Genomic DNA, 25,147 nt, shown 5'->3' on the forward strand with positions numbered 1-25,147 from the left:
CCAACATGTTATATCTTTAATATTCAAAATTTCAAACAGCAATAGTAAATAAACAAAATTTATTTAAAATATTATGGTTCATTATAAATTTAATTATACCTGATTAATGTTCTTTCTACCTATTGTTAATTTATATATGATAGGAGTTCAGATTTCGCGTATGATATATGTAAATGCACCAAAGTGTCAATTGCTTCATATGTCATAATTTTGACAACAATTGACATAAAAGGAGTAAACATTTATAAAACAATGACTGCTAAATAATCGAGCAGTAGATTACAATAGCCTACATGGTTTAGTTACTTTTTCAGTCTACATGATTTAACGTATAATAATTATAAGTTTTATTTGAATCATAAGGTGGCTCCATATTTAAAAGAAATAGTTTTGAGGTTACATATTTTAATCGCTTTTGGATGAAAAGTTGTATTAGGAAATAGTCAATTAAACTTAAAATAACTTGCTTAAAAATGGATTTATCTACGTTAAAACGCTCTCGAACGCTTCACTTATGTTTTGCGATGACATTTTTTACCTCTGGAATTATTGTAAATTTGATACAGGCTTTGTTTTATTTCACATTAAAGCCTCTCAATAAACGACTCTATAGACAGATCAATTGGTATTTATGCTACACTATTTATTCGCGTAAGTATTCACACACACACGAGAATTATTTAATATTTTTTCGTAAATGCTTGTAGAACTTGTATCTGTGGCAGAATGGTGGGCAAATGTTACGTTAAAACTTTATATAGATAAAGGAGATTGGGAGAAATATTTTGGAAAAGAACATGGTTATTGTATTATGAATCATTCATATGAAATTGATTGGCTTATGGGATGGATGGCATGTGAAAAGATGAGAGTGCTTGGGGTAAGTCATAAGATTGTAATGTTTTACAATACATAATCATAAAAATAAAGCATCTATCATATTTACAAACATATATATCTAGACTTGTAAATATACAATAAATTAGAAATAAATAAAGAAATAATAATTAAGAATAAAACATCTCTGTTTTAATAATTTTAAACAGAACCTGCATAAAGTAAAACAAGGATGTTTTGCTATGTATGTTAATTATGTCGTAACATGTAAATATTATATTTTAATTTTACGTGATAAAATATTTAGGAAATTGAGTTTCATAATGTCAATTAAAAAAATGAATATAAATAATATTGCTTAATAGATTGTTATTCATTAAACAATAAACCTAAATTAACAATGTTTATATGATGCTTAATTTATTTCACATTGGTGATTAATTTATATATATATATATATATATATATATATATATATATATATATATATATAAATAAGTATCAACATTACTTGGGGCAGATTTAACTTGTTTTTATTCTGTGTATTTATTTAAAAATTATATTTATATTAGTTTTTGCATTCTATTTTTGTACATCTTTTATAGACTTGTCTGTAAGAATAGAACTTTTTAAACATTTTGTTTAAAAATAGTCTATATATTTAGGTGGCCACTAAGTAAATATTAACAAGAATTATTTTTTATAGACAATAATATCTTAAATCTTAGATAAGAAATGTATGTCTAGATTATGGGGAAGCATCAGAGGAAAGGTCAAAGCATTATTCTATTTATAATATACACATTAAAGCACAGACTCTTATTAAATAAAGATAATTATTTGTCGTAATCGATCTGAAATAATATATGTTGCTATGAACCAAGGCAATAAATACTTCAAACATAATCGTTATTAATCATATGATGATAAGAAATTGTCACGAAGTAGATTAATCAGACATCCTTTCAAGTAGTTAACTTATATTACAAGTAACTGCACATGTTTACTAAATTAATCGGATATCTCTAATTTCAGCTTATGTAAAATGCTTTCGGCCCAAAAACTTTGTCATTCATGATATTTATAATTTGTGAATCGAATTTTAAATTATGATAAGAATAGTATTAATGAATAATGACATATTTTAATGCCAATGCTTTTTGGAGCGGATATAGAGTAAACCAGTTTGCGTTACTGTTTTTCTAGATCGTCTAACTGAAAAATCACGATAAATAAATTGCCAGTGAACCTTGAACTGACTATTTTTTTCGTTTTAAAGTTCCAGTATTTCATGTAAATATATTTAAATGTTTAGCGTCATAACGAGACAACATCTTGACCTGTAAAATTGTTGATAGAATGTTTTTTGTCTTCACTTTTTGTTTAGTTTATCATTCAAATTAGATTTTAATTTTGTCTATTAATATTTAGAAATATCTTTAGAACATATTATGCGTTATAATGCAACAACAATAAGGTTTTTTTCTGTCTTCTATGTAATAAGTACGTACTTAATATGTCTAAGCATTTTTATTGTCTTTTTTAACAATTATGTCTGTGTTATTGATTACAATCATATATGGAATTAGTAAAATGGTTTATATACATCAATTTTTATCTTCAAATTTGATTTATAGATTTATAGACCTACTAAATTCTTTTTATCTAAATACAACTCTTAATTTTTCAGTGTTATTTTATGGGATAAATTAAACCACTTAGATTAAAATAACGTGTATCAAGCTTCCTAATGTTATATAGCACTATGTTAGAACTAAATATTTAAAATTCTACTTTAAAGTTATTTTTAAATAGTTCCAATCGTAATTATCTAGTAGTTCTTGATAGCGAGAATTTTGCTAGCAGTTTTTTGTTGCTACCGTAATGTAGGATAATTAAAGAACAAAGTCTAAATAAAGTAAATTTACTAGTATGTTGCAAAGAGTGATATATTGTTTTATTTGAAATGGACGATTCTTTAACAACAAATACATTTCAGTTTGATGGGAATCAATCGTTAATCTTTTTAAGTCACTTAATTTTTCATTGATTATTGGGGATTTTGTATCATTATTAGGGATTATTTGCAGTCGGTATAAGAGCTTGTATTTGTTCGAATTTTGATATTCTATGAAGTAATCAAATTAAAAAAAATAAGATTATAAAAAGAGAAAGCTCTCTATAATCAAAAGTAGTACTAAATACAAATATATCAAACAAATATATCAAAAAAAAAACAAACCTTTTATTTTCTAAGAAAGTCATTTATTTATTGGAAACAAGATAGGTTCCAGGAACAGTTATATCAGAATGTAGACGATAAGATTATTTATCTACCACCAAATTCATGTAGTTAATGATTATATTTTAAGAATTATTTTTTTACAATATAATTATTTTACTATTAACAGGTTGATTAAGCAAAGTAACAGGTTGATGATAGAGCTCCGGTTTTTACCAAGTATTGTAGGCGACATTATCATAGTCGAAGAGGGCTTAGGAATTGTATTTGCTTCTCGTTATGAATGAAACTTTCTCTTGTCTGCTTTCGACGGCAATGACGTTATAATATTATTATATTAATTTTCAAGTCTCTTAACATGATAATTAGTAGATTGTAAATATTCTGAGGATTGTTTTATTTAAATCCTTTTGAATCAAATGGTTTATTATTAATGAACATTATTCATGACTATTCATGAACAAATCTAAAAATAAATGGAATTTTATGCAGTAAAATGGATAGGAATGAATGTCAAAGATCACAACAGTGCTCATTCATTAGCGTTATATTTTTTGAAATTGTAATAATAATGTGACAAAAACAGCCTGAAAATATCCATAAATCAATATGTCAGAGTGTTTGTTTTTCGATTGTTTAATATTAAATATTGCAAATATGTTGCTAGGCGCTTAATTAGGTAGTATACTTTTAAGCATGTAAAAGGGCACGATTTTTTAAAATCCCAATCTTAGGGTGGTTTTAACTGGTTATAAAGGGTTGCGGTTAGGACCTCTGACATTGGACCGGCCGGTTCAAGTTTCTTTTTATACTACGTTCGGGCAGAAATCGCTTTCTCCTAATAGATGTTTTATAGTCTCATTAACAATCAAAATTCTTGGCCTTAACCCGTCCAATAGAACAGCCAATATACGTCATCAAAACTTATGACGTCAACACATCGCAATGTTGCCTAATGAAATTGGATTTTTGGTATACAACTTTTGTCAGTTTATACTTCCAACTATTATTCAGACATTTGACAACAGGATCAACTAGTACCAACATAAATCGAATGCTTCAGACAGCATTGTCTCTCTTTTTAACTAGAATAAAATGAGGAGGAAAAATCCGCTCTCGGTTTAAAACGAATTTTACATTTTTAAAAACTGCATTTAGCAGTATATTCGACGTCATCTATAACCTGCATTGGGAGGGATTATTGGGAGGATTATATATAAATTTCGTTCAGATTATTTTAACATCTTTTGGTTAATTTTTTAACTATGTTGGTAGTTTAATCTTCATATGTTACCGTTGTTTTGGTTGAAATATCACTAATGTTTATCGACTACTCTTAGACGAATCGAATATTCTTGTTTTACTCCCAAACTGCCTTCTGTTCGCTAGTAATTAACTTGTTACTTGTTACTAATTAGTTACCACCGATTCTCGCTATAATGAATAAAATTGTTCCAGAACTGCAAAGCTTACGCCAAGAAAGTAATCCAGTACATGCCCGTCCTTGGGTGGGGTTGGAAGTTCGCCGAGTTTGTTTTTCTGGAGAGGTCATACGAAAAGGACAAGGATATCATCAACAAGCAAATCAAGGAGCTGTCGGATCATCCAGATCCAATGTGGGTAAGTAATCATTGATAACTTTCTACAGACATCGTGTAATTCGACATCGACCTTCATTAGACGTGTTCATTATAATCGTAATATTTTTTAAATAAAAAAAACAATAGATAACAGTTATCATTATATGAACAATTCATGTGCGTTTTTTCGCCTCATTCTTCACCTTTGTAACGTTGCATTATTTAAGAGGTCAATTGAAAAGCCCCTGAGGGTTAAGGCTAACTAAAAACATGTAGGTTTAATTATAGTAGCGCCATCTATATGTGAGGCCGGGGACTGTCCAATTGACCTGTTATATATTGTTTATTACGTTTGCAACAATGAGTAGTAACTGAATTAATGTTAATAATTATAGTATTCAAATTTGTTCACGGTTTCATTCCTACTTTTATATCTTACAAATAATTAACGTAATAAATATAGGTATCTATTTATATATTTTACCTCAATTATTATATCTAGTATTGGGATATTGAATATAATATTACTGTTTCTTTTTCTAATTATGATAAATGATACGTTCAAAATAGTTTTCTCATTATATTCAATTGTTCATACTCGCACGTTGTTCATACTTCTTACTTATAAGACACTCTTTTTCCAACCCTATTTGAAAGGAAAAAAGTTACTGTTAATAATGTGAGATTGGTGTCTGTTAAGTCATATTTTTAAACCTTGAAAGTGTAGAATCAGTGACAAGATCATGATCGTAAATCAGAGAACAAGAAGACACGACCAGGTAATATCTCGTGGTATTTTAATTGTTTTGCGGGTTGTATGGTATGTAGCATGGTTTTGTTGAGGCTACGTGTTGTCATTTTCGAATAAATAAGCAGGGTTGCCAATACCAATATATCAAATTCCCCAAATTGCGGAGAAAATTTGCTAATTCCCCTTAACATTATTTTAAGAAATGGAACAAGTCTCAATCGCTTAAATAACATTTAACTCTAAACTTGACGCTGACCCCCACCCCCTCCCCCATTTATTAATCCCTTCCCTTGTTGTCATTAAAGACACTGTTACCTTACCGCTGAAATACCTTCTATGATAAAACTTTTAATGAAGGGGACTCTCTAATCATGACACCCGACAAACTATAGTCTATCCAATAAAACAACCAATGCACGTAATCCAAATTTATGACGTCAGCACGTTGCAATGTCGCCGCATCAAATTGAACTTTTGGTTTACAACGTTTGCCGATTTATAATTTCTAATTCTTATCACTAACGTTTTCAGCAATTTTGGAGACATTTGACAACAGTCTATCAGTACCAACACAAATAGAGTTTTATAGATTGTTTGGGTTGCATGTTCTGACGGTAAAATGAGAAAGAAAAATCCGAGTTTGAAAGGAAGAAGGCATTGGCTGTTTTGCGGGAAGGATTATAGGGAATTCAAATAATTTAAATCGCTAACTAGCCATGAAACTTTCGAAGTATGAACTATGAATAGTGGAACATTTCTGTAAGAACTCTGTAGAACTAAATAATGGTTGTCTGCAACCGATCGAAACATTCAAAAACGATGCGCTAAAGCAATCAACATGAGGTTTCCCGCAGGTTAGGAATTCCCCACAAGTTGGCAACGCTGTATACATTATAGGTGCTTTTTTTTTAACAGTAACATATGAGTTCACACATATGAGTTTTTTCTATGGTTCACACCAAATGCGGCAATTGTAACGATTAACAAAATTATCAAGGTGATCGTTATAGAGTGCTTTATTTTTCTAACTATAAACTTCTAAACTGCAAATTCTAATTTTGTGTAAATTAATGGACATTTTCGACAACTTTTCATTAATAGTAACATATCCTTATATTTCAGCTATTACTCTTTCCCGAAGGCACAAGATTCACGGAGAAAAAGCATCAGATATCCTTGGACTTCGCTCGCAAGAACAATCTGCCGGAATTGAAGTATCATTTACTACCCAGAACAAAAGGTTTCATCGCTAGTTTGCCCTCGATGAGAGGGAAAGTACCGGCGATCTACGATACCCTGGTTACGTTCAGGGAGGATGATCCAGTAGCCCCAACTATTACGAATATACTGTATGGGAGACGGGTTACAGCCCATATGTACATTAAGAGAGTGTCCCTGGACGAAGTACCGGAGACCGTACCCGAACAAGAAGAGTTCCTGCGAGATTTATTTTTGAGAAAGGTACGGTTTCCTAAGAAGTGCTAAGTAAGTTAGATTTCGCTAAACCAATTGTTCGTAGGACAAAATGAAGGAGAGTTTCATTCAAACCGGGGACTTTTTCAAAAATTCTGGTGTGACCCCAGTGGAACCTTGGGTACCCGAAAGACGTATATGGCCGCTGCTGAACATCGTCTTGTGGATGTTTACGATTTTAGTACCGATGGTGTACTATCTCATCAAGTTATTCTTTAGCGGCCAATTACTCTATTTTTCGATTGGGTCTGGATTGATATTTTTATGTAAGTTTATTTTTTGTCAGTTAAAGTAGGTTGGCTCTTACACAGTCAATATAACTGTTTCGATATTATCATGAAGAAGTTGTGACTACACTTGTACTGATGATAGAGAAATAAATATACTCTATGGTATTGCTTATTTTGTCTGGCTCTGTTTAATTTGAAAGCAACTGCCAAGGCTATTATTCAAATATTACTTTGGGATAATTAGCGAAGAAAATAAATGTAAATTGCTAAAAAATTGTGGTAAAATAATTACAAGAATATTCAAGTTTCACGGGTACGCATTAATACTCAAACTTAAAATCAAACAATAGAACAATATAATCGATATTGTCAATAAACGTTCGGAACTTTCCAAACAAAGTTTTTTCTTCATTTTAATCGCTAATAATTAATAATCCTCCTTTAGAACTCAGTTCAAAACAAAATGTATGTCAATAAATATAATTAGATTTCCTCGAACAAAAAGTTGAAGTGTCAGTTTACCCATCGCATTTTAACATCAAAGTAAGCGCATTTTATAATTCTAATGCATCTAATGTATTCTAAAATTACTAATACTTCTTTATATCCTCGTAATCTATAAGCTGAAAAGGATAGCTCAATGTTCTGGCGTGTAAATAAGAAAGACAAGTGCTATTTGAAGAGAAGTTGAAGCCCACTTGATTAAAAAACACATTAATGCTGTTTTAGTTTTGCACCTTGCTCCAGAGCTTGAAACTATTGATATTTGTTAACAAAAATGTTTGACATTGCTAAATAATTTGAATACATAAAATAATCATTGAAATATCTGAAACTGCTAGCATTGCTCAAGTTGCGAATGGAATAGGTTGAGAAGGCTTTGAACAGAGAAAATCAAGTGTCATTCAAGGGTTTCTTGATACCTATGATGACAAAGAAAAAATCTGAGTAGTATTATTTTTAATAGGCAGTATCAATCTAATTAAAACAAAATATATTAAAAAATTAAAACAATAAAGAATATGAAACCTTGCAATCACGCATATAAACACAATAAATAAATCACGCATGCTCTAGAAATTGGCATCTAACCCGATTTGTATAATTTATTACTTCGTTACAGAACCTGTTTAATAAAAAAAAACATTCAATTTATTTTATTGCAACATATCCATCAAAGAGGCCTTGTATGTTTAAATATTCATTTGTTTATTTTGACATTTGCCTTGTTTTGATTGAAATTAATCATATTAACTATGTAAGAGCCTGAAAATTACAAAAGTATCCACTAGTATTAATATAAATTGTGTATTTTTTAGTTTATATGTTGTTAAGACAAACAATATCCATGTCCGAGACAAAACACGGGTCGTCTTACGGAACCAAAGTGCCCTCCAAGGTTGAATAAGCCGGGATACCGTTCCCGAAACGAAAAGAAGAAATGTTAATTTGCGTTGAAACGATATTTATCGCCTACTCAAATTCGATTCTTTGTAAGTTCGCTGGGTTAGTTTAAAAATAGAAAGTTAATGTTAGGGATTGTACGATTGTTACTGCACGTGCCAAATAGCTAGTTCGAATGTGCGGACTAGTCTAATTTTGGTAACACGACATTATTTACTAATTCGATATGCTTTTATGTATTCTTAAACTGGTATATGGTAATGTTGGCTATCAACATGTTATGTGACCTAATTGATTAATACCTTCCGACTGATTTGAATTAGTGGCATTTCAGTAACAGTATTTGTTCAGACTTTAGTTCTTTTTCTGTTAAATTAGTATTGTTTATTTAAAAATAAACTCTAATGGATTAATTTTTTTAAGATAAATACATCTAGGCTGTGATAAATGCTAGAATATTAGCAGCAGTCTATATTCAATTCATATAATTATCGAGGGTAAATTATTGGTGTACTTACCTTTACTATAAAAAGGTTTTTTATCGAAAGGGGAAAACCTTTCAAATAGTTTTAAAATCATTAAATTAAGTATAATTTTCTTAACAAAATAGGCGGCTAGGCAAAATATCATTTGTTTTACTTTTCTGGTGATCTGTCAGGTAGGGAAAACCTTTCAAAAAAATTTATAATCATTAAATTAAGTATAATTTTCTTAACAAAATAGGCGGCTATGCAAAATATCATTTGTTTTACTTTTCTGTTGATCTGTCAGGTAAGTTCTCTGGTTTTTCAACTTCCTTTTTTCCAGAAGTGTTTTATTTACTAATAGCTAATACTATAATGGGAAAAATATTTATACAAACATATTATGAAAGAAAGTTTGCTTCTCCCCGAGGACTACCTGATCCACTATTTTACGACATGCCAACTCTGATGCTCTCGATTGTCTGCGATAGTTCCCTAAATATTTATTATAGACTATTCCTCTTGCTATTTTCGAAATATGAAACAAAACGTGTTTTGAACATTCTAAAACGTTATCGCCTTAATTAGCCTTATTTATGTTCGTATTATAGTATCATTTCATATAGCTACTAATTTTTTAAAGTGAAAGCTGCCAATAAAGTTAAATATTTAAGTAATTCTTTTTTAATCTACATCCTCATCATCATTTATCTGGCCCCGAAATTCGCCTCTTGTAGGAAAATGTTTAATAACTGTTTCATACATAATTAAAGCTTTATGTCATTAACGATGTTTATATCTAGTCATTAATGCAATATGGTCAACATTTTCTATAATAACGTACCGTATATCATGAAGGCATTATGGGAAGGTTTAGGTTTCATTTATAATTTTAGGTTTTACATCCATTCCATATTTATTTTTATGAGTTAAATACATATAGTCTTTGTTATTCTTCAGTTTTATCAGGATATGAAGGATTACGAACATCCTGCGGGTTCTTTTAATAATATTCAGTTGGAATATCTGTTTTTATACAATTGAAAATTAATCAAAACGATTGGTAAATAGAGGTTTCAATTTGCATTTAGTTTTTGTCGTGGTGGAATCACTTGTTTTGGAACTTTTTTGACACTATCAAGACTGTCTTGATTTTACATCCATTCCATGTTTATTTTTATATGTTAGTCTTTGTTACTCTTCAGTTCTATTGGGATATGAAGGATTACGAACATCCTGCGGTGTGTTTTGATAATATTCAGTTGGAGTATCTGTTTTTATACAGCTGAAAATTAATCAAAACGTGTCGTAAATAAAGGTTTCAGTTTGCATTTAGGTTTTGTCGTGGTGGAATCACTTGTTTTGGAACTTTTTTGACACTATCAAAACTGTCTTGATGTTCTTGTTGTTGAAGTTCCCTTTTTCGTCAAATATTCGATGGTGAGTGTTTATTAACGCGCCGACATCTTCAATTTTTTGTTAAACAAGTTATTTTTTTGTACATTCTTTAATTCATTGTTTATAGTAACCATTTAAATTTAATCTTTCATGATATGAATATTCGCATTTTTGTACAGTGTCTTCATTGATTTTCGCTCATTCTAGCCCTTCCCGATTATCTTTTGTTATGATTGACATTGGACGAGATACTTAGCTTTTTGTAGTGTAATTGAAATGTATTTTGCATACAGAGTTTATTTTTAGCTCGAATAATACATACTCTGAATGGATGTACGTTAAACACCCAGCGTATAAAATAGTTTCCCCGTTTCAAATCAATTAATACTTTCTAGTATATAACATTGTACTTAAATATTATTAATGATATTTTAATCAATTGATGGATATTCGTTTATTCGAATGTTTACCAATTGGCTCTCATATACACGTAAAAATGTATTGAACATAGGTATAGTTTAAAGTTTCAAATAAAACAATTCGTTTTAGTTCTTTGTAATGCTATTTATTCTTTCTACGGTACCTATCGGTTGTGCTTTGTTTGTTTTCAGATGTTGTTTTATTGATTGTTTTAACATTAAATATATGTTGTTTCGACAACACCAGACATGTGTATTTACTTTTTTATTATCTTACCTAATTCTTTTTCCTCGTCAGGCCTCAAAATAAATATAAATTACACCTTTATTTACTTTATGTTAATAAATCTTACATACATTTTATTTCGAAATAATAAGAATTTTTACATACAAAAAACTGTTAATATGTCAAACTGAAATTTCCATTTGACTAAGACGTAGCAAAAAATCCAGCAGGTACATTTGTAGTTTAATTTCTGTTGGGTTTGTAGTATAATAAAATCCAGGTACACCTGCCTTTTCTAATATATTCTGTTGATCCGCTACCTAGAGTTCCAATAGGAAAATTAATGATTTTATAGAGAAAAGTATTTAAAACAAATAAAAAACCTGCCTTCTTGTCCAATTCTAAAACCAGTTTCATATCAAAAGCTTTCAGTTCTTCTTTCTGATCTATCATAAACTTTTGTAAAACCTCAATCTTCTTTTCAGAATTGTTTTCATATTTTTTTAATAGATCTTGTTCTTCAACTACAAATGTACAATTTTGTTATTAAATTACAATCAACTTTTTTTACACACAAATATTTAAGTTTAAAAGAAAATTTAATATATTCAATTAAAATTATTTTTAAATATAACTACAATATACTTACTTTTTTTAGAGTTTATAAACTGTAACCTTTGCTGGAATAAATGCTGTTCTGTAACATGTTGTATTTCTAACAATCCTTTTACAATTTCAAAAATAGTTTCATTTAATAAACAATTTGCTAAACTCGATAGTAATTCATAAGGAAGGCGCATTTGATATTTTCTAAAATGTTTTGTTACATAAATTGTTTTTATTATTTATGTTAAAATTTATCCAAATTAACTTACGGTGGTAGTTCGCTGGCCATGCTTTGTAACTTCTCTAACAAAAAATATAATTTTTTCTGTAAAATTTGTGGATCTTCCATATTTCTCAAACGAATCTTTTGTTATTCATTTATTATAGGCACATTATTTTTTTTTGATGAACGTATTATAACAATGAATTAAAATATTCTCTCTATCTTACAATTAAAAGTAATGCAACTAGTTATTTATTATTTATGTTTAGTATAGGTTATGTTTACTCATTTTACTTTTGACAAGTCATAAAATTATTTATAAATCACCATGTTATCAGCTGTTAACTAATTCAATATTGGCTTTTTAATTTTTAGTTTTATTATAACTTAAAATGAGTTATTTTAGATCAGTTGGAAAAGTTAATACATGTAATAATCATGAATAAGATATGTATAATTTGGACTGTTTTATTTGTTCTAGTGTATGTTCATATAAAAATAAAAGTTTGTTATTCTATGTTTTATTGTTTTAGTAAAACAGAACAACTTTATCGGAGGACCTTATTAAATAATGACAATTGCACCAGTTTAAAAACCATGTTTGCAGATTCTTCGTCAGAATTCATTAAATGTTCAGTAAATTATTCGAGACCTATTAAGTTTTGCGAAAAGTGCGTGACACCTTATATTAATTTTCTAGAGAGTTACGATAATATGTCGAAGGTAAGATTTATTTCTTCATAAATAATATAAAAATACATTTATTTATATTATTGCAGCTTCTAGTTAATAACACCCCATGTATAGATCAATTTGTAAATTTAGATAGATTGGGAATAATAGAAACAATATTTTATGATAACACAAATTTATGGAACAGAGCGAAATGTAATGGTATGATATTTTATGCTCTAACTAGATACATTTATTAATAAAGTTTATATATATTGTAGAATGTTTTGAGATTAAAAATGATAAACTGACACCAAATATTTCAAAAGAGACTAAACTATTTAATGATTATTATCAGAAATATAATAGATGTATACACAATGTATCCGAAAAGAATATATGTAAATATTGTTTAAACAATTACACACAGCTTTATAATTATTACTCTAGCATCAGTAATGAGAATGAGAAAATTGGTGTTTGTATGGATATGGTTGATTTGGTATAATATACAAAATATTAAATCTTTTTATTAAGTTTAATATGTTTTAGATGAATACAACTTGGACATATTGGGGCGACAAGTGTTGTAAGTTCCGAAGACATAATGAATATGTGTTTATATTATCCATGATACTGGTAGTAATAGTGACTATTTCATTTTATATTCTTGTACCACTTTATACAGAGAAGCGTTCACCAACAATAGTAAAACGTAAGTTGTTAATTTTTTTAATTTCAGTTGTAAAATATTTTGTTTTCAGAGTCTAGATTTGGTAAAGTTCTTAGTAGTTCAAGTTCATAAGCTTATGTACTGGAAGATATATTTATACTCGTATATGTATTCTGAAAATGTTTAAGGGGTTATATACAATTTCAAGATATTATAGATTAAATGATTGAATTTTGTAAATATTTATATTATGTATAATTAATTTTCATTTTCAAAATTTTATTATATGATTATTAAACATTTATTATTTTCAGTATTTATAATTATTATTTTGATATTATTATTAAGAGGCTAATTACCAAAAACTTTTACTCTATATAATATTTGAAATTACACACATAAGACACATTAAAATATTGCATGTATTGTATAGTGTGTGTTCAGAATTTTTATATAGTGATATGTATATAAATGTTATAAATAACTATTGTATAATTATGATATTGTACTTACCCAGGATTTTTTATATTTAACATATTTAAAAAAATAAAGTATGTATAAAAATACAATATAATGAAACAAATTATATTATTTAAGTGTTTTACTATCGTTTACATAATAAGACTCAAATCAATTATTAGTGACAATAAATCGTAATATAAAATTTCAAATTATAATGTTCAATAAAACTAACATATATTTGTAAATCTTGAATATAACTAATTAAAAAAAACCAAGCTCTTAAAAAAACTTAAAAGCTGACTTAATTACAATTATTTAAAACAATTTGTACTTTACTGGCACTGTCTATATGTTTACTTTTCTTGATAAATTATTTCTTAAAATTCTGTGTTTAGCTTGTTTTGTTTGTTTATTCTACAGAAACATATGTTTTACAGTGCATACCAGAAACAGAGAGACATAATACTGAAGAAGACTGTTATAAATATCAACATTACCTCTGTTTAACCTTTTTTAAATTCTTCTTTGTATTCGAATTGAAATTCTTCTGTTTTGTTGAAATGTCTCTATTGGGGCTGTTTCTCTCAATACCGTTCAATGTTCCATTGGTTGAGTATGAGTTGTTTGTTGATTGTTTCCCAGAAATTTTGTTTTCTGAATCTATATGATTATTCATTGCCATATTTGTATCGTTGGAGTCATCATTTAAATGAGATTCAATGTCAGAATGTCTATCCACTGTGAAATGAACGTGTTACATTAACAAGTAATTGAATTTACCTACTAAACACCAACAAATACCTTGATAGATAATACAAGTTAATGACTACATGTTCTATTTTGTAATGTTAGTGAGTTAGTAATAAATCTCTATTAAGGTATTTTTTAAAGAGACCAAAGTTTAAATACATTTATCATGCAAATTAAACTAAAACAAAATTTGTATCAACATAAATTTATTTCATAACCTTTTAAGGCACTCTAAAACAAAATATAAATAAATATATATAACTTACAGTTTAAATCTTTCTAAAAACGGGTAATATAGATAAATGGACAAAACATATTTCTAGCTACTACTATAAGCATATGGATTACTGTCTACCTCATAATTATTCTTACTTTTTTCTTGATTCTGATCTGCTATTCCACTAACAGCCTTTAACAAACAATGTCAGTCATTTAAAAAAATAAGTAACACTACCACTTACAGCCATTGATGTGATAGAACTTTTGGAGAACAAACGTTCTGCCTCTTTAAATTTTCTATTCCTTTTATCAGCTTTAGAGTTGGTTGTTTTGTTACTAGATAGATATCTATCCCATCCTCGTATTATGTTGCCATATAATTGTGTATCTTCTAGGTATGATCCCTCAAATGCATAAATTTGCCTTTCCAGATTAGCTAATGTCTCCTAATATCGTTAAAGCATAATTTATATAATAATAATAACGTTTTATCTTATGTGTATGTATGTATCTTACTCCGATTTCTGACTTGCGTTTCACTAACTCTGCTAATTCCTGCCGAGCGTCAACTGAATTTGTTTTATTTGCCATTTGTTGAAAGTTATTTTTAAAGCTTTAAAATAAAAAGTTTAGTAAAACATTCAGAAATACGTCCAAATTGTCTAATATTTATAAACAACTTGAAAACATGGTTATGTCAACTGTCAAAAATGCTATCAAAGTATATTTTAAATGAGGGATGCCAAAATAATATCGGTCTCTACTCTATCTATCGATATATTTATATTTTTGAGAAAAATATCGATATTTATGGTCGTTATTTTTTAATGGACGTTATGTCGATATTTTTGTCAGCCGATAATTTTATATATTTTTCGAAAAATATTAAATATATTCTTAAACATTATAAAAAACAATTTAATAATATTTTATAAAACTTTTCTATCGTTATGTTATTTTAAAGGTTAAGTGTATTATGGTTTTTAAGTTTAAAACTGTAGTATATTTTAGTACTTAATTGTAAGCGTTTAATAAAAATGTCAATATTTATTGCAAGAAAATATGTATATATTAAAAAAAAATCCTTATATTTTTCTCCAATATACATATATATTTTAAAAAATCGATAGATAATAATATCGTTATTTGTCGTGTCCGCCGACACCCCTAGTTTAAGTATAAGTAGAGGATTTATCTCACAGACAGATTGGCCTTCGTGTATTTTCGGTCATATATGTCTGGAGGTATCAATATGTTTAGTCAAACCTAAAATTCAATAACCTAAATGAGGAAAGGTAGAATAACATAAAAATAAGCAAGTGTGTTAACACAAAAAGATATAGTTAATGGGGATTTCAATAATTTATTAATTGCAATTTAGTTCTCTTTGGATTATAATCATAGAGAAACTTATATTATTAATCATAGAAAAATTACTCTATGATTATAATCATGGCTCAATTTAATTTATTCATATATAAGATTTAAGATTGTTTATGCAAATATTAGTGTAATTAATTAATATAATGTAGATGTCAAATGTTTTGAAAATTTCTTTATTTTGGAACATAAATTTTTCTCTTTTGTATTAATTATGTTGATGGATAAAAGTTAATTTATAAAATCAGCCACCTAATTTCTTTGTTGTTTCTTAGGATGTATTATGATTTGTTTAAAAGTTATGAAAAGAACAACACTATATAACTTTTGTGTTTCTTTAATTTATATTTTAATATACGTATTACTGGTGGCCTGCTGAATATTATAATTTGCTTATTTACCTTAAGCGATCCCTTTACTGTCATATTTATTAATATGCCAAAGTCAGCTGTGTTTGTAGTTCCTGAGTTATTTGTCATACGATTAATTTAGATAATTTTTTACAAGTTTTAAACACCTTAAGTATAATCTAAAGAACCATGGGTTTTTCTCCTGTACCATCCGAAATCAAACCAGTTGCACATTTAATGAAATTAGCGGAAGAACATGATACAAGAAACGTAGTAGTTGCTTACTGGGGTAGGTATCTTTGCAATAATTTCAATTGATCCTACAATTATTATTAACAACAACTTTAGCTCGAATGGCAGCATGTCGATTAGCTTTAAAGATGATTCCAGGCAAGAAATCACCAGAAACCACAGCCTTATTAGGTGAAATACTTAGCTGGTTAGAGAAAACAAAAGATGAAAATAGAGATAATGATGGTATTAGGAATGAAACTGCTGCACAAGCGATACTTGAAGAATATTCTTTACAAATATTTAATTATGCAGAGAGTCAGGATGCCCAAGAAATATATAACAAGTAATTAGATGATAAATAGCCAACAAAATTTTGAATGGGTATAGTTAGTTAACTAATGTTTTTATTTTAGAAATACAGTCAAAACATTTTACACAGCAGGGATGTTATTTGATGTACTAGAGCAATTTGGATTATCTGAAGAGTTCCATGAGAAACAGAAGTATGCCAAGTGGAAGGCCGCCTATATTCATAATTGTTTGAAAAGCGGCGAAAGACCTCAACCTGGACCACCAAATTCTGGTTCAGAGCAAGACAAGTTGATTCATATCAGTGAATTGCCCGAAGATGAACAGCAGAGGTATATCAATGTACCATTTTAGCTAGTAATTATCAATGCACAGTGAACATATTTATTTTGCATAGATTAATGGAACAAAAGCGCCGTGATCAAGAGGAGCAAAGAAGAAAACAGGAAGAGGAAGATGAACTGAAAAAATTAAATGATTTCGGGAATGTAACCCCCGGAGGTGGTGCGGTAGCACCATCTAGTTTGCCTAGTTTTCCAAGTCAAGATAACTCAGATCCTGGTTTTCAGTTTCCAAAATATTCTCCGGTATGTATATTATTCATATATTGAAAAGAATTCAGTAAAATTTGTATAACTTGGGGTCAATCAAATTTATTTTTGGTTATTCTCTATACTTTCTTCTCACCTTTCACGAGGATGACTTTGTAACCATTATTTATTTTTCAATTAACCTTGGTTGAGCTCCACAGTGATTATTTAATTAGACTTCAATAGTTTGTAGTCTGGGTTTTATTTTCTTTTGAATTATTATTGTAGTATTTTAGAAAATATGTTGAATTGGTTCGTCTTCTTTAGATAAATGCAGTTTCTTACATATTTTAGCAAGAAAAAGTCATACATTTGTTTCTAGACTCAATATTAGTTAATAATGTTTAAGCAGGTCAGCCCTAGTATACCACAACAACCAGGATATGTAACACCAGTTGTGCCAAGTACACCACAGCCTCCTCAGCCGACAACATATAGTTTACCGCCTACCGAAAGTAACAGTGGAAGTCAGGTTTCACTCACGCCAGATCAAATACAGAAAGCTCAGAAATACAGTAAATTTGCAACAAGCGCCTTAAATTATGACGACGTAAAAGCCGCAGTGGAAAATTTACAGAAAGCGTTGAATTTATTACAGTTTGGTAGAGAATAAACTATTAGCGTTAGTCGTTTGTGATATAAGGTATTTTAATTTATCGTTTCAAAAATGGTTCGATTAGCTTACCTGTTCCAAATATATGATTCAAGCACCAGCTTCGCTTTATTTGTTTGGCGTAAAAATGTTATAAACTCTAACCGAGTATAAATGATATAAAAAAACGTTTATTTAATAGCTATTTTTATTTTGTTTTCTGTACTAAGAATGTATAATTATTAGTTATTAGTTGTACTATTGTTACATGTATTCGGTAATTTTATTTTTAATAAACATACAAATTTAATAACCCCTTTAATTTTCCTAAATGCAGTATTAAATTAATTTAGAGTTGAGTGATCAATAAGAGAGATATATGTTGTATGTAGGTCATATGAATAAATGAATGACTTATAATAAACATCTTGATCTATTGATGTGGAGCAGCCTTTGACTGTTTTTACAGATCTCTACCTTCCAGAAATCATGTTTTACATCATTTAATAATCTCAGTCTTGATCTTTCATGTGTTCTATTTCTAGCTTATATGTATTATTATTTTTACAATTTTTCAGTCGTAACTTCTCTACAGATGTCTTCTACGCCTATTTCTATCTAATTTTTCTCTATTCTTCTTGATACTTTATATTTTTTTCGTTACTCTTAGTTTATTTTAATCTTGTCTCGTGATTGACATTGTCTCTGCAAGAATAACGCTCTTTATATAATATTATATTCAATAAAAATAACAAAAACTTTTTCACCAAAAACACTAACTTTTAAACTAACAGTGGAGCGATACTAAATTTTGTCACCTATCGGTTTAAATTAGCACGATTTATAATAAGTTATTATGGAAATCACATGGGCCTGTCAACAGTAGTGTCATTTATTCATAGATTATCATAGTACTCTATGTTCATTTATGAGTCAGATCTGACACTTATTAAGCAATGTCTTATGACAGGAAATAATTAAAATAAATCAAGGATATTTATATAATTTTATTTACATTTAAAATTAACTATATCTGAGAGTTTATAAATAAAATATTACATATAATTATTTCTATAGGATATTGCACAGCGGTTGTCCCTATGACAATACAAAACAAACAAATGAGAAACTCAAGTATTTACACTGTCTGATGTACTAAGCGCTAGGGATGTCAAAGTACTACGTCTGCCAGGTGTGACACCTAAATTTTCCCAATTGATCCAGGATAATCTGGCTGTTAAATCTGAAAAAAAAAACAGTTTTTATAAACCACACTGAACTAATCCAAATTATTAAAAAATAATAACGTCTCTCATGTATGTTAAATAATTCAAATTACCACTAGTATTCCAATTTGCTCTGTCAGCCTTTATTTCACCTCTAAGACACCTTTCAACGTAAGTCAGTGGATCACAGTCGGCCGTAAGCACTTCCCTCAACAGGGCGATATAAGCTATCGCCAATCTTAAGGTGTCAATTTTTGATAGACGCTTTTCATAAGGAAATGTGGGTACGTGCATTCTTAATTCGTCGAAAGCGGAGTTGATACTGCTGTAAGACCATAGAAATTAGAAAATTATGTTTCGATATACTCCTTATTTTATAAAGTCTTGAGAATTTTATTCTTCGTGCTTTGACATAATTTCCCAGGTTGTGTCTTTTTACAAATAATATCTAATAAAACAAATGACAGGGAAGTAACAGAGTTTTGACATATAAAAGCAAGTGAAAAAAATCCAATTAAAAGCAGCTAAAAAATAATAGAAATCTGGGTTTTACGATGTAACAAAGATACGTTTTTTATTCGCTAGAGTAGTACTAATGTTTATAATTCAAGGGTGCGAGATGTTGCCAATTTGGTCAGATATGTTCAGAAAGATCAGATAGGTGTAGAATTATTAATATTAATCGATAATGATAAGAAACATTCATATAATTTAAATTAATGGGTAATGATATAAAACATTAATATAATCATTTAATTTTTAATAGCTGATAAATAAACTTACTATGTTATTTTTTATTCTTAAAAATTTCAAATTTTAATCAGTTTAATTGATTTTCCATCAATTTTGTTCTTGTTAAAGTTGTTGAATTTCCATCAAATATTTATATAATAATTGACGAACTCTTGGTTAGGTGGTGAAAAGGTTATTTATTCAGATGATTATATGATATTTGACCTGGTGGCTCTTGCGACAGGTCACTTGCTTTACTCAGAGCGCCCTCTTGCTCTAAACAGAATTAGATCCATTCGATTACGATTTTTTCTTGTTGATGTGTAATATTTTCGAGATTAAGTCAATTGTTTAATTTTATATGAGATAGTTTTGCTCAAATATATGTATTAGTGACTGTTACTCGGGATAAACTTCAATTATTTATTGAAAATAATTTATATAAACAGAAAAAAAAAGACTTAAATCCAGAGAAAATCGAATATTTTTAACATTGTTCAATAGTAAAACCATTTCTTCTAGTTAAACTTATATTTATCAACACTTATTGAATGATAAATGCGGTAGCATATGCTTTATTAACAGGTCAATTGAAAAGTTCCCGGCCTACTATAGTAAAACACATTTTTTTGTCAAAATTATTTTTTTTTTATTCAACATAATTCTCTTCAAGGGTGATACGCTGATTATAGCGATCCTCTCACTTTTTGATACCATTTTTGTAGTACGATTTGTCTTTTGCTTCAAAATAAGCCTCAGTTTCAGCGATCACCTCTTCATTCGTCGAAAATTTCTTCCCAGCGAGCATACTTTTGAGATCAGGGAACATGAAATAGTCGCTGGGGGCCAGATCTGGAGAATACGGTGAACGATGAAGTAATTCGAAGCCCTTTTCATGGATTTTTGACACGGTGCATTGTCTTGGTGAAGCAGCACTTTCTTGTTCTTCAAATGCGTCCGTTTTTCAACGATTTCGTCCTTCAAACGGTCCAATAACGCTATGTCATAGTCGCTGTTGATGGTCCTCTCTATTTCAAGGTAGTCAATGAAAATTATTCCATGCGCATTCCAAAATACAGATGCAATAACCTACCAGCCGACTGTTGCGTTTTCCCACATTTTGGAGCGGGTTTATCGTGTGCAGTCCATTCGGATGACTGTCGATTGGACTTCGGAGTGAAATGATAGAGCCATGTTTCATCCATTGTCACATATCGACCGCAAATAATCGGGTTTATTACGCTTGATCATCTTCAAACACTGCTCCGAATCATCAACTCATTGTTTATGTTCAAAAGTGAGCTCGCGCTTTCTCATACCCAAAAATTTGTGAATGATATGATGTACATCTTCAATTGATATATTTAGAGTGTCTGCCATTTCATTCAATTACAATTTACGGTCATTCAAAATCATCGGGTAACAACCTCTTTTGGGCGTCCACTGCGTTCGTCGTCTTCGGTGCTCATTTCACCACGTTTAAACTTAGCATACCAATCCTTGATGGTTGATTTTCCTGGAACAGTGTCCGGAAACTCGGCATCAAGCCAAGTTTTTGCTTCAACTGTACTTTTCCCTTCAAAAAGTAATATTTTATCAACACGTGAAATTCCTTTTTTCCATTTTTTTCACAATAACAAAAGTTGTTTCACGCAAAATGCTATAATTCATAAACTAATGATCCGACAGCTGTCAAATGTATACACGCATCTTTTGAGGGTTAGGGCTAACTGAAGAACATATGGATTTAATTCTAGTAGCGCCATCTATATGTCAGGCCGGGGATTTTTCAATTGACCTGTTAGAACCACCTTCTTTTTTTCTGAAGTCGGTTAAAAATAGACCAAGGGATGTTATAAATTCACTCTACGTATCGAAAATAATCTCTAAACGTTCTACATTATCATGCCACATGCTACTAAACGATACAAATGTGCACGGATGAACTTGAGGAAGGAAAAACACGAAATAATAACTTACAAAATGAAAAACGGAAACCAAAAGCTGTGGGAACGAACTAAAGTAAATCGAGCAAGACAGAGTACCCGGTGGGTCCAATAGCAGACCTCAGCATCCTTTTCCTTTCCCTGATGTTGGCAGCGTGTCTCTGGACTCTGTAGGGCGACGAACCGAAATAATCCGACGGACTGGAACCCAATCCGGTTGCCGTTGAGCCGCACGGTCCGTTATCTGGAATTTATTATGGAACTGTGTTAAAATAATGGTTTGGGGAAATAGTAAATCGATTATTTTTTCACCAAACAGTAATCATTTATATATATGATTGAAAAAATCGCGCGTCAAAAGTTTGTTCAGCTCTATTCTTGGCAACTTGCAGGGCATGGGGTTTATTACATGGTGTAAAAATAATCCTCGGAGATGTTTAATGGAACTTCCAGACATTGCCTTAACAATAATTCAATTTTTAAAGGCATAAAATAAGACCAAGGAAGATAAACTATTTGAATGTGTGTATCTTGATGAATCTTGAATATTTTAAAATGATTCATTGTGGCACTCTTGGCAAGACGGTAACAAAAAAGTGCAAAGACAATAAAAATTGATAGAGAATGGTATTGTAGAGCGTGAAATATTTGTGTGCACAGATATGATTGTAATTGTTCAAAATTAAACATGAACATTAGGTTAGAACGTATGAGGAGAAAATGGAATACTAACTGTTTTGTAGATGAAATAACAAGTAAACACACCATCGAAGGAAACAAGAACTGAACGTAAAAAGGTAAATATGCTCTCGAATGAAAGTAAAATACGTTTCTCGGATATACAATTGTTAATTAGGTGAATTAGGCCTTCAGGGGGATACCACTACATAAAAAACGCACGTAGAAACTTTACTTCATGGGAGGTGTGGAAAAGAGTTCAATGTAAACAAAACAAATCTAACCTACAAACTATTATACCTGTATTCTTATTTGTAGTTTTAAGTCCTTCGATAATATATGTATTAGATGTACTATAATGTTAAAATAAATTATATTTGACAACATTTTTATTTAGATCAGAATTTTGTTATATGTTAAAGCCAAACTGAACTAAAAATCAGAGTTGATGCGGCAACATTGCGACCTTTTGACGTCATCAATTTAGATGACGTGAGTTCATTGTTTTTTTGAAAAGACTATGGATATTGTGTACATGACGGCAGTTCATTCGCGGTAAGTTAGCGTGCTTAAGATTACGTTTGGATTCTTACCGGGAGCCTGATGCAAGGAAGACAAATAGTGATGTTGCAAGTCCGCGTTCCACGACCTGCTGGCGAAGCCACAACTGGGCAGATCAGAAAACTCGTCCTCAAAATCCACAAAACGATTTTGAATGACCGTAAATTGAAATTGAATGAAATAGCAGACACTCTAAAGATATGAACTGAACGTACGTACATCATATCATTCACGAATATTTGTGAATGAGAAAGCTCTGTGCAAAGTGGATGCGGCGTAAGCTCACTTTTGACCAAAAACAACGACGAGTTGATGATTCGGAGCAGTGTTTGAAGATGATCAAATGTAATAAATCCGAGTTTTTGCGTCGATATGTGGCAATGGATGAAACATGGCTCCATTATTTCACTCCAAAGTCCATTTGATAGTCATCTAAGTGGACTGCACACGATGAACCCGCTCCAAAACGTGGGAAAACGTAACAGTCGGCTGGCAAGGTTATGGCGTCTGTATTTTGGGATGCGCATGGAATAATTTTCATTGACTACTTTGAGAAAGGAAGGACCATCAACAGCGACTATTACATAGCGTTATTAGACCGTTTGAAAGACGAAATCTCAGAAAAATACCAAGACTACGCAACTTGTCACAAATCAGTGAAAACGATGGCAAAAATCCATGAATTGGGCTTCGAATTGCTTCCTCATCCACTATATTCTCCAGATCTGGCCACCAGCGACTATTTCCGGTTCTCAGATCTCAAAAGAATGCTCGCTGGGAAACTGAGGCCTATTTTGAAGCAAAAGAACAAATCGTACTACAAAAATGGAATCGAAAAGTTGGAGGGTCGCTATAATCAGTGTATCGCCCTTGAAGAGAATTATGTTGACCATCGACTGTTTTGACTAAATCCAGTCGATAGTTCCCAACGCTAATTAGAACAATTTAAATAAAAAAAAAGATTCCGTTCTTACCGGGACTCTGATGCAAGGAAGACAAATAGTGATGCTGCAAACCCGCGTTCGACGACCTGCTGGCGAAGGCACAACTGGGCAGATCAGACACTTCGTCCTCCGACAAGTCGCCGGTATTGAATCCGTACTGCATACTGAAACAAAACACCGATCCTCACAGTCGATACCTGATGATGACGCGGCAGCACTAGACCTACTTGATCGGCGGCGAGCTGGAGGAATCCGGAAGTTGGCCCCTGCTCATGTCTGCATCCAGTAATTCAATCACGGCACCGTTAACGTCACCGTATCGGATATCAACTGTCACGGGGTCCCACGAGATTTCAATTTATATACGATATTTTTTGCATGTCGCCCGTTTCCGACTTGTACGGACGAGACATCCTGAACTCGTCCTTATATCCGGGTTCGTAACGGTGGGAATCGCTCGGACCGCCCTCCAGAATCGATCCGATCTCTTGGGGATCGTTTCTGTGACGACCGCCGACCAATCGCGGGCGTCCGTATAATAGCTTTGGATTTCGAGGGTTGCGATTGGCGGGCGAGTTATAAAGCGTCGGGGAGGGTTGAACGGGCGACTTGATTCGTTTTTGGCGGTGACAGTTCTTGAAAAATTCGACTCCCTAAGTTAAAGAGCCATCAGATGCAGACGTCGGTTCGGGTGACGGTTGGGGTGGATTATTTTATCGTAAGGACGTTAAAGGATAACAGATCAATTGAAAAGTCCTCGTCCTGACACATAGATGGCGCTACTAGAATTAAATCTATATGTTTTTTAGTTAGGCCTGACCCTCAAAAGATGCGTGTATAAATTTGATATCTGTCGGATCATTAGTTTATGAATTATAGCATTCTGAACTTTATTTATTGTGAAAGAAATAAATAAAAAGGAATTTCGCGTGTTGATTAAACATTCAAGTTGAACAAAATTACAGTTAAAGCTGAA

At 30.6% G+C, this 25,147-nt stretch overlaps 6 protein-coding genes across 11 annotated transcripts; 3 read left to right on the forward strand and 3 right to left on the reverse strand.

The window, feature by feature from the left end:
* The first annotated feature begins 197 nt into the window (after positions 1–197).
* LOC143202942 (1-acyl-sn-glycerol-3-phosphate acyltransferase gamma) lies at positions 198–11,054 on the forward strand. The gene is made up of 6 exons (XM_076414965.1): positions 198–651; positions 708–880; positions 4,538–4,699; positions 6,533–6,871; positions 6,930–7,149; positions 8,433–11,054. The coding sequence occupies exons 1-6, from the start codon at positions 474–476 to the stop codon at positions 8,519–8,521; spliced, it is 1,161 nt and encodes a 386-aa protein (XP_076271080.1). The 5' UTR covers positions 198–473; the 3' UTR covers positions 8,522–11,054.
* LOC143202952 (gonadal protein gdl) lies at positions 10,923–12,117 on the reverse strand. Of its 3 annotated transcripts, XR_013007255.1 has the most exons (5): positions 11,900–12,117; positions 11,674–11,834; positions 11,408–11,548; positions 11,156–11,340; positions 10,923–11,098 (listed from the first exon to the last, which is right to left on the reverse strand). XR_013007255.1 is itself a non-coding variant. In XM_076414980.1 (4 exons), exons 1-4 carry the CDS (start codon positions 11,977–11,979, stop codon positions 11,207–11,209), a joined length of 516 nt encoding a protein of 171 aa, XP_076271095.1. In that variant the 5' UTR covers positions 11,980–12,117; the 3' UTR covers positions 11,123–11,206. The 3 variants fall into 3 exon arrangements, 2 of the variants coding, with proteins under 2 accessions (XP_076271095.1, XP_076271094.1); XM_076414980.1 differs by lacking the exon at positions 10,923–11,098 and having other exon boundaries at positions 11,123–11,344; positions 11,412–11,548; XM_076414979.1 differs by lacking the exon at positions 10,923–11,098 and having other exon boundaries at positions 11,123–11,340.
* A 52-nt stretch (positions 12,118–12,169) lies between these two features.
* Positions 12,170–13,789, forward strand: LOC143202947 (uncharacterized). The gene is made up of 6 exons (XM_076414972.1): positions 12,170–12,335; positions 12,387–12,576; positions 12,633–12,747; positions 12,807–13,027; positions 13,078–13,240; positions 13,290–13,789. The coding sequence occupies exons 1-6, from the start codon at positions 12,292–12,294 to the stop codon at positions 13,328–13,330; spliced, it is 774 nt and encodes a 257-aa protein (XP_076271087.1). The 5' UTR covers positions 12,170–12,291; the 3' UTR covers positions 13,331–13,789.
* A 154-nt stretch (positions 13,790–13,943) lies between these two features.
* Eaf6 (chromatin modification-related protein EAF6/MEAF6) lies at positions 13,944–15,349 on the reverse strand. Of its 2 annotated transcripts, XM_076414974.1 has the most exons (5): positions 15,146–15,349; positions 14,872–15,075; positions 14,783–14,819; positions 14,158–14,398; positions 13,944–14,074 (listed from the first exon to the last, which is right to left on the reverse strand). In XM_076414974.1, the coding sequence occupies exons 1-5, from the start codon at positions 15,218–15,220 to the stop codon at positions 14,038–14,040; spliced, it is 594 nt and encodes a 197-aa protein (XP_076271089.1). In that variant the 5' UTR covers positions 15,221–15,349; the 3' UTR covers positions 13,944–14,037. The 2 variants fall into 2 exon arrangements, with proteins under 2 accessions (XP_076271089.1, XP_076271090.1); XM_076414975.1 differs by having other exon boundaries at positions 14,028–14,398.
* A 1,082-nt stretch (positions 15,350–16,431) lies between these two features.
* Positions 16,432–18,397, forward strand: Vta1 (Vesicle trafficking 1). Of its 2 annotated transcripts, none has more exons than XM_076415268.1 (5): positions 16,432–16,648; positions 16,708–16,936; positions 17,007–17,234; positions 17,300–17,489; positions 17,845–18,397. In XM_076415268.1, exons 1-5 carry the CDS (start codon positions 16,549–16,551, stop codon positions 18,103–18,105), a joined length of 1,008 nt encoding a protein of 335 aa, XP_076271383.1. In that variant the 5' UTR covers positions 16,432–16,548; the 3' UTR covers positions 18,106–18,397. The 2 variants fall into 2 exon arrangements, with proteins under 2 accessions (XP_076271383.1, XP_076271382.1); XM_076415267.1 differs by having other exon boundaries at positions 16,441–16,648; positions 17,842–18,397.
* A 727-nt stretch (positions 18,398–19,124) lies between these two features.
* Fer2 (basic helix-loop-helix domain-containing Fer2) lies at positions 19,125–24,889 on the reverse strand. Of its 2 annotated transcripts, none has more exons than XM_076414981.1 (5): positions 24,399–24,889; positions 24,202–24,335; positions 22,088–22,232; positions 19,424–19,635; positions 19,125–19,327 (listed from the first exon to the last, which is right to left on the reverse strand). In XM_076414981.1, the coding sequence occupies exons 1-5, from the start codon at positions 24,443–24,445 to the stop codon at positions 19,215–19,217; spliced, it is 651 nt and encodes a 216-aa protein (XP_076271096.1). In that variant the 5' UTR covers positions 24,446–24,889; the 3' UTR covers positions 19,125–19,214. The 2 variants fall into 2 exon arrangements, with proteins under 2 accessions (XP_076271096.1, XP_076271097.1); XM_076414982.1 differs by having other exon boundaries at positions 22,109–22,232; positions 24,399–24,888.
* Positions 24,890–25,147: the final 258 nt, after the last annotated feature.

The sequence above is a fragment of the Rhynchophorus ferrugineus genome, unplaced genomic scaffold, assembly GCF_030347505.1.
Source record: "Rhynchophorus ferrugineus isolate W39M unplaced genomic scaffold, kcgeb_rfMv2 rfM9, whole genome shotgun sequence".
NCBI lineage: Eukaryota > Metazoa > Arthropoda > Insecta > Coleoptera > Curculionidae > Rhynchophorus > Rhynchophorus ferrugineus.

Excerpts from the sequence above, each read along its gene's own strand:
- LOC143202952 (XM_076414980.1), bottom strand. The coding sequence starts at position 11,979 with ATGGAAGATCCACAAATTTTACAGAAAAAATTATATTTTTTGTTAGAG. Across the intron at positions 11,835-11,899 it reads ATGGCCAGCGAACTACCACC|AAAATATCAAATGCGCCTTC; the intron begins GTAAGTTAATTT and ends AAAACATTTTAG. Across the intron at positions 11,549-11,673 it reads GTTTATAAACTCTAAAAAAA|TTGAAGAACAAGATCTATTA; the intron begins GTAAGTATATTG and ends GTACATTTGTAG.
- Vta1 (XM_076415267.1), top strand. The coding sequence starts at position 16,549 with ATGGGTTTTTCTCCTGTACCATCCGAAATCAAACCAGTTGCACATTTA. Across the intron at positions 16,649-16,707 it reads CGTAGTAGTTGCTTACTGGG|CTCGAATGGCAGCATGTCGA; the intron begins GTAGGTATCTTT and ends CAACAACTTTAG. Across the intron at positions 17,490-17,841 it reads AGTTTCCAAAATATTCTCCG|CAGGTCAGCCCTAGTATACC; the intron begins GTATGTATATTA and ends ATAATGTTTAAG.
- LOC143202942 (XM_076414965.1), top strand. The coding sequence starts at position 474 with ATGGATTTATCTACGTTAAAACGCTCTCGAACGCTTCACTTATGTTTT. Across the intron at positions 4,700-6,532 it reads ATCATCCAGATCCAATGTGG|CTATTACTCTTTCCCGAAGG; the intron begins GTAAGTAATCAT and ends CTTATATTTCAG. Across the intron at positions 6,872-6,929 it reads GAGATTTATTTTTGAGAAAG|GACAAAATGAAGGAGAGTTT; the intron begins GTACGGTTTCCT and ends AATTGTTCGTAG.
- Eaf6 (XM_076414974.1), bottom strand. The coding sequence starts at position 15,220 with ATGGCAAATAAAACAAATTCAGTTGACGCTCGGCAGGAATTAGCAGAG. Across the intron at positions 14,820-14,871 it reads GTTCTATCACATCAATGGCT|GCTGTTAGTGGAATAGCAGA; the intron begins GTAAGTGGTAGT and ends TGTTTGTTAAAG. Across the intron at positions 14,399-14,782 it reads AGATCAGAATCAAGAAAAAA|TGGATAGACATTCTGACATT; the intron begins GTAAGAATAATT and ends TTCATTTCACAG.
- LOC143202947 (XM_076414972.1), top strand. The coding sequence starts at position 12,292 with ATGAATAAGATATGTATAATTTGGACTGTTTTATTTGTTCTAGT. Across the intron at positions 12,748-12,806 it reads GAACAGAGCGAAATGTAATG|AATGTTTTGAGATTAAAAAT; the intron begins GTATGATATTTT and ends TATATATTGTAG. Across the intron at positions 13,028-13,077 it reads GTATGGATATGGTTGATTTG|ATGAATACAACTTGGACATA; the intron begins GTATAATATACA and ends AATATGTTTTAG.
- Fer2 (XM_076414981.1), bottom strand. The coding sequence starts at position 24,445 with ATGAGCAGGGGCCAACTTCCGGATTCCTCCAGCTCGCCGCCGATCAA. Across the intron at positions 24,336-24,398 it reads TCCAGCTCGCCGCCGATCAA|TATGCAGTACGGATTCAATA; the intron begins GTAGGTCTAGTG and ends GTTTTGTTTCAG. Across the intron at positions 19,636-22,087 it reads TCTGCTATTGGACCCACCGG|CAGTATCAACTCCGCTTTCG; the intron begins GTACTCTGTCTT and ends ATGGTCTTACAG.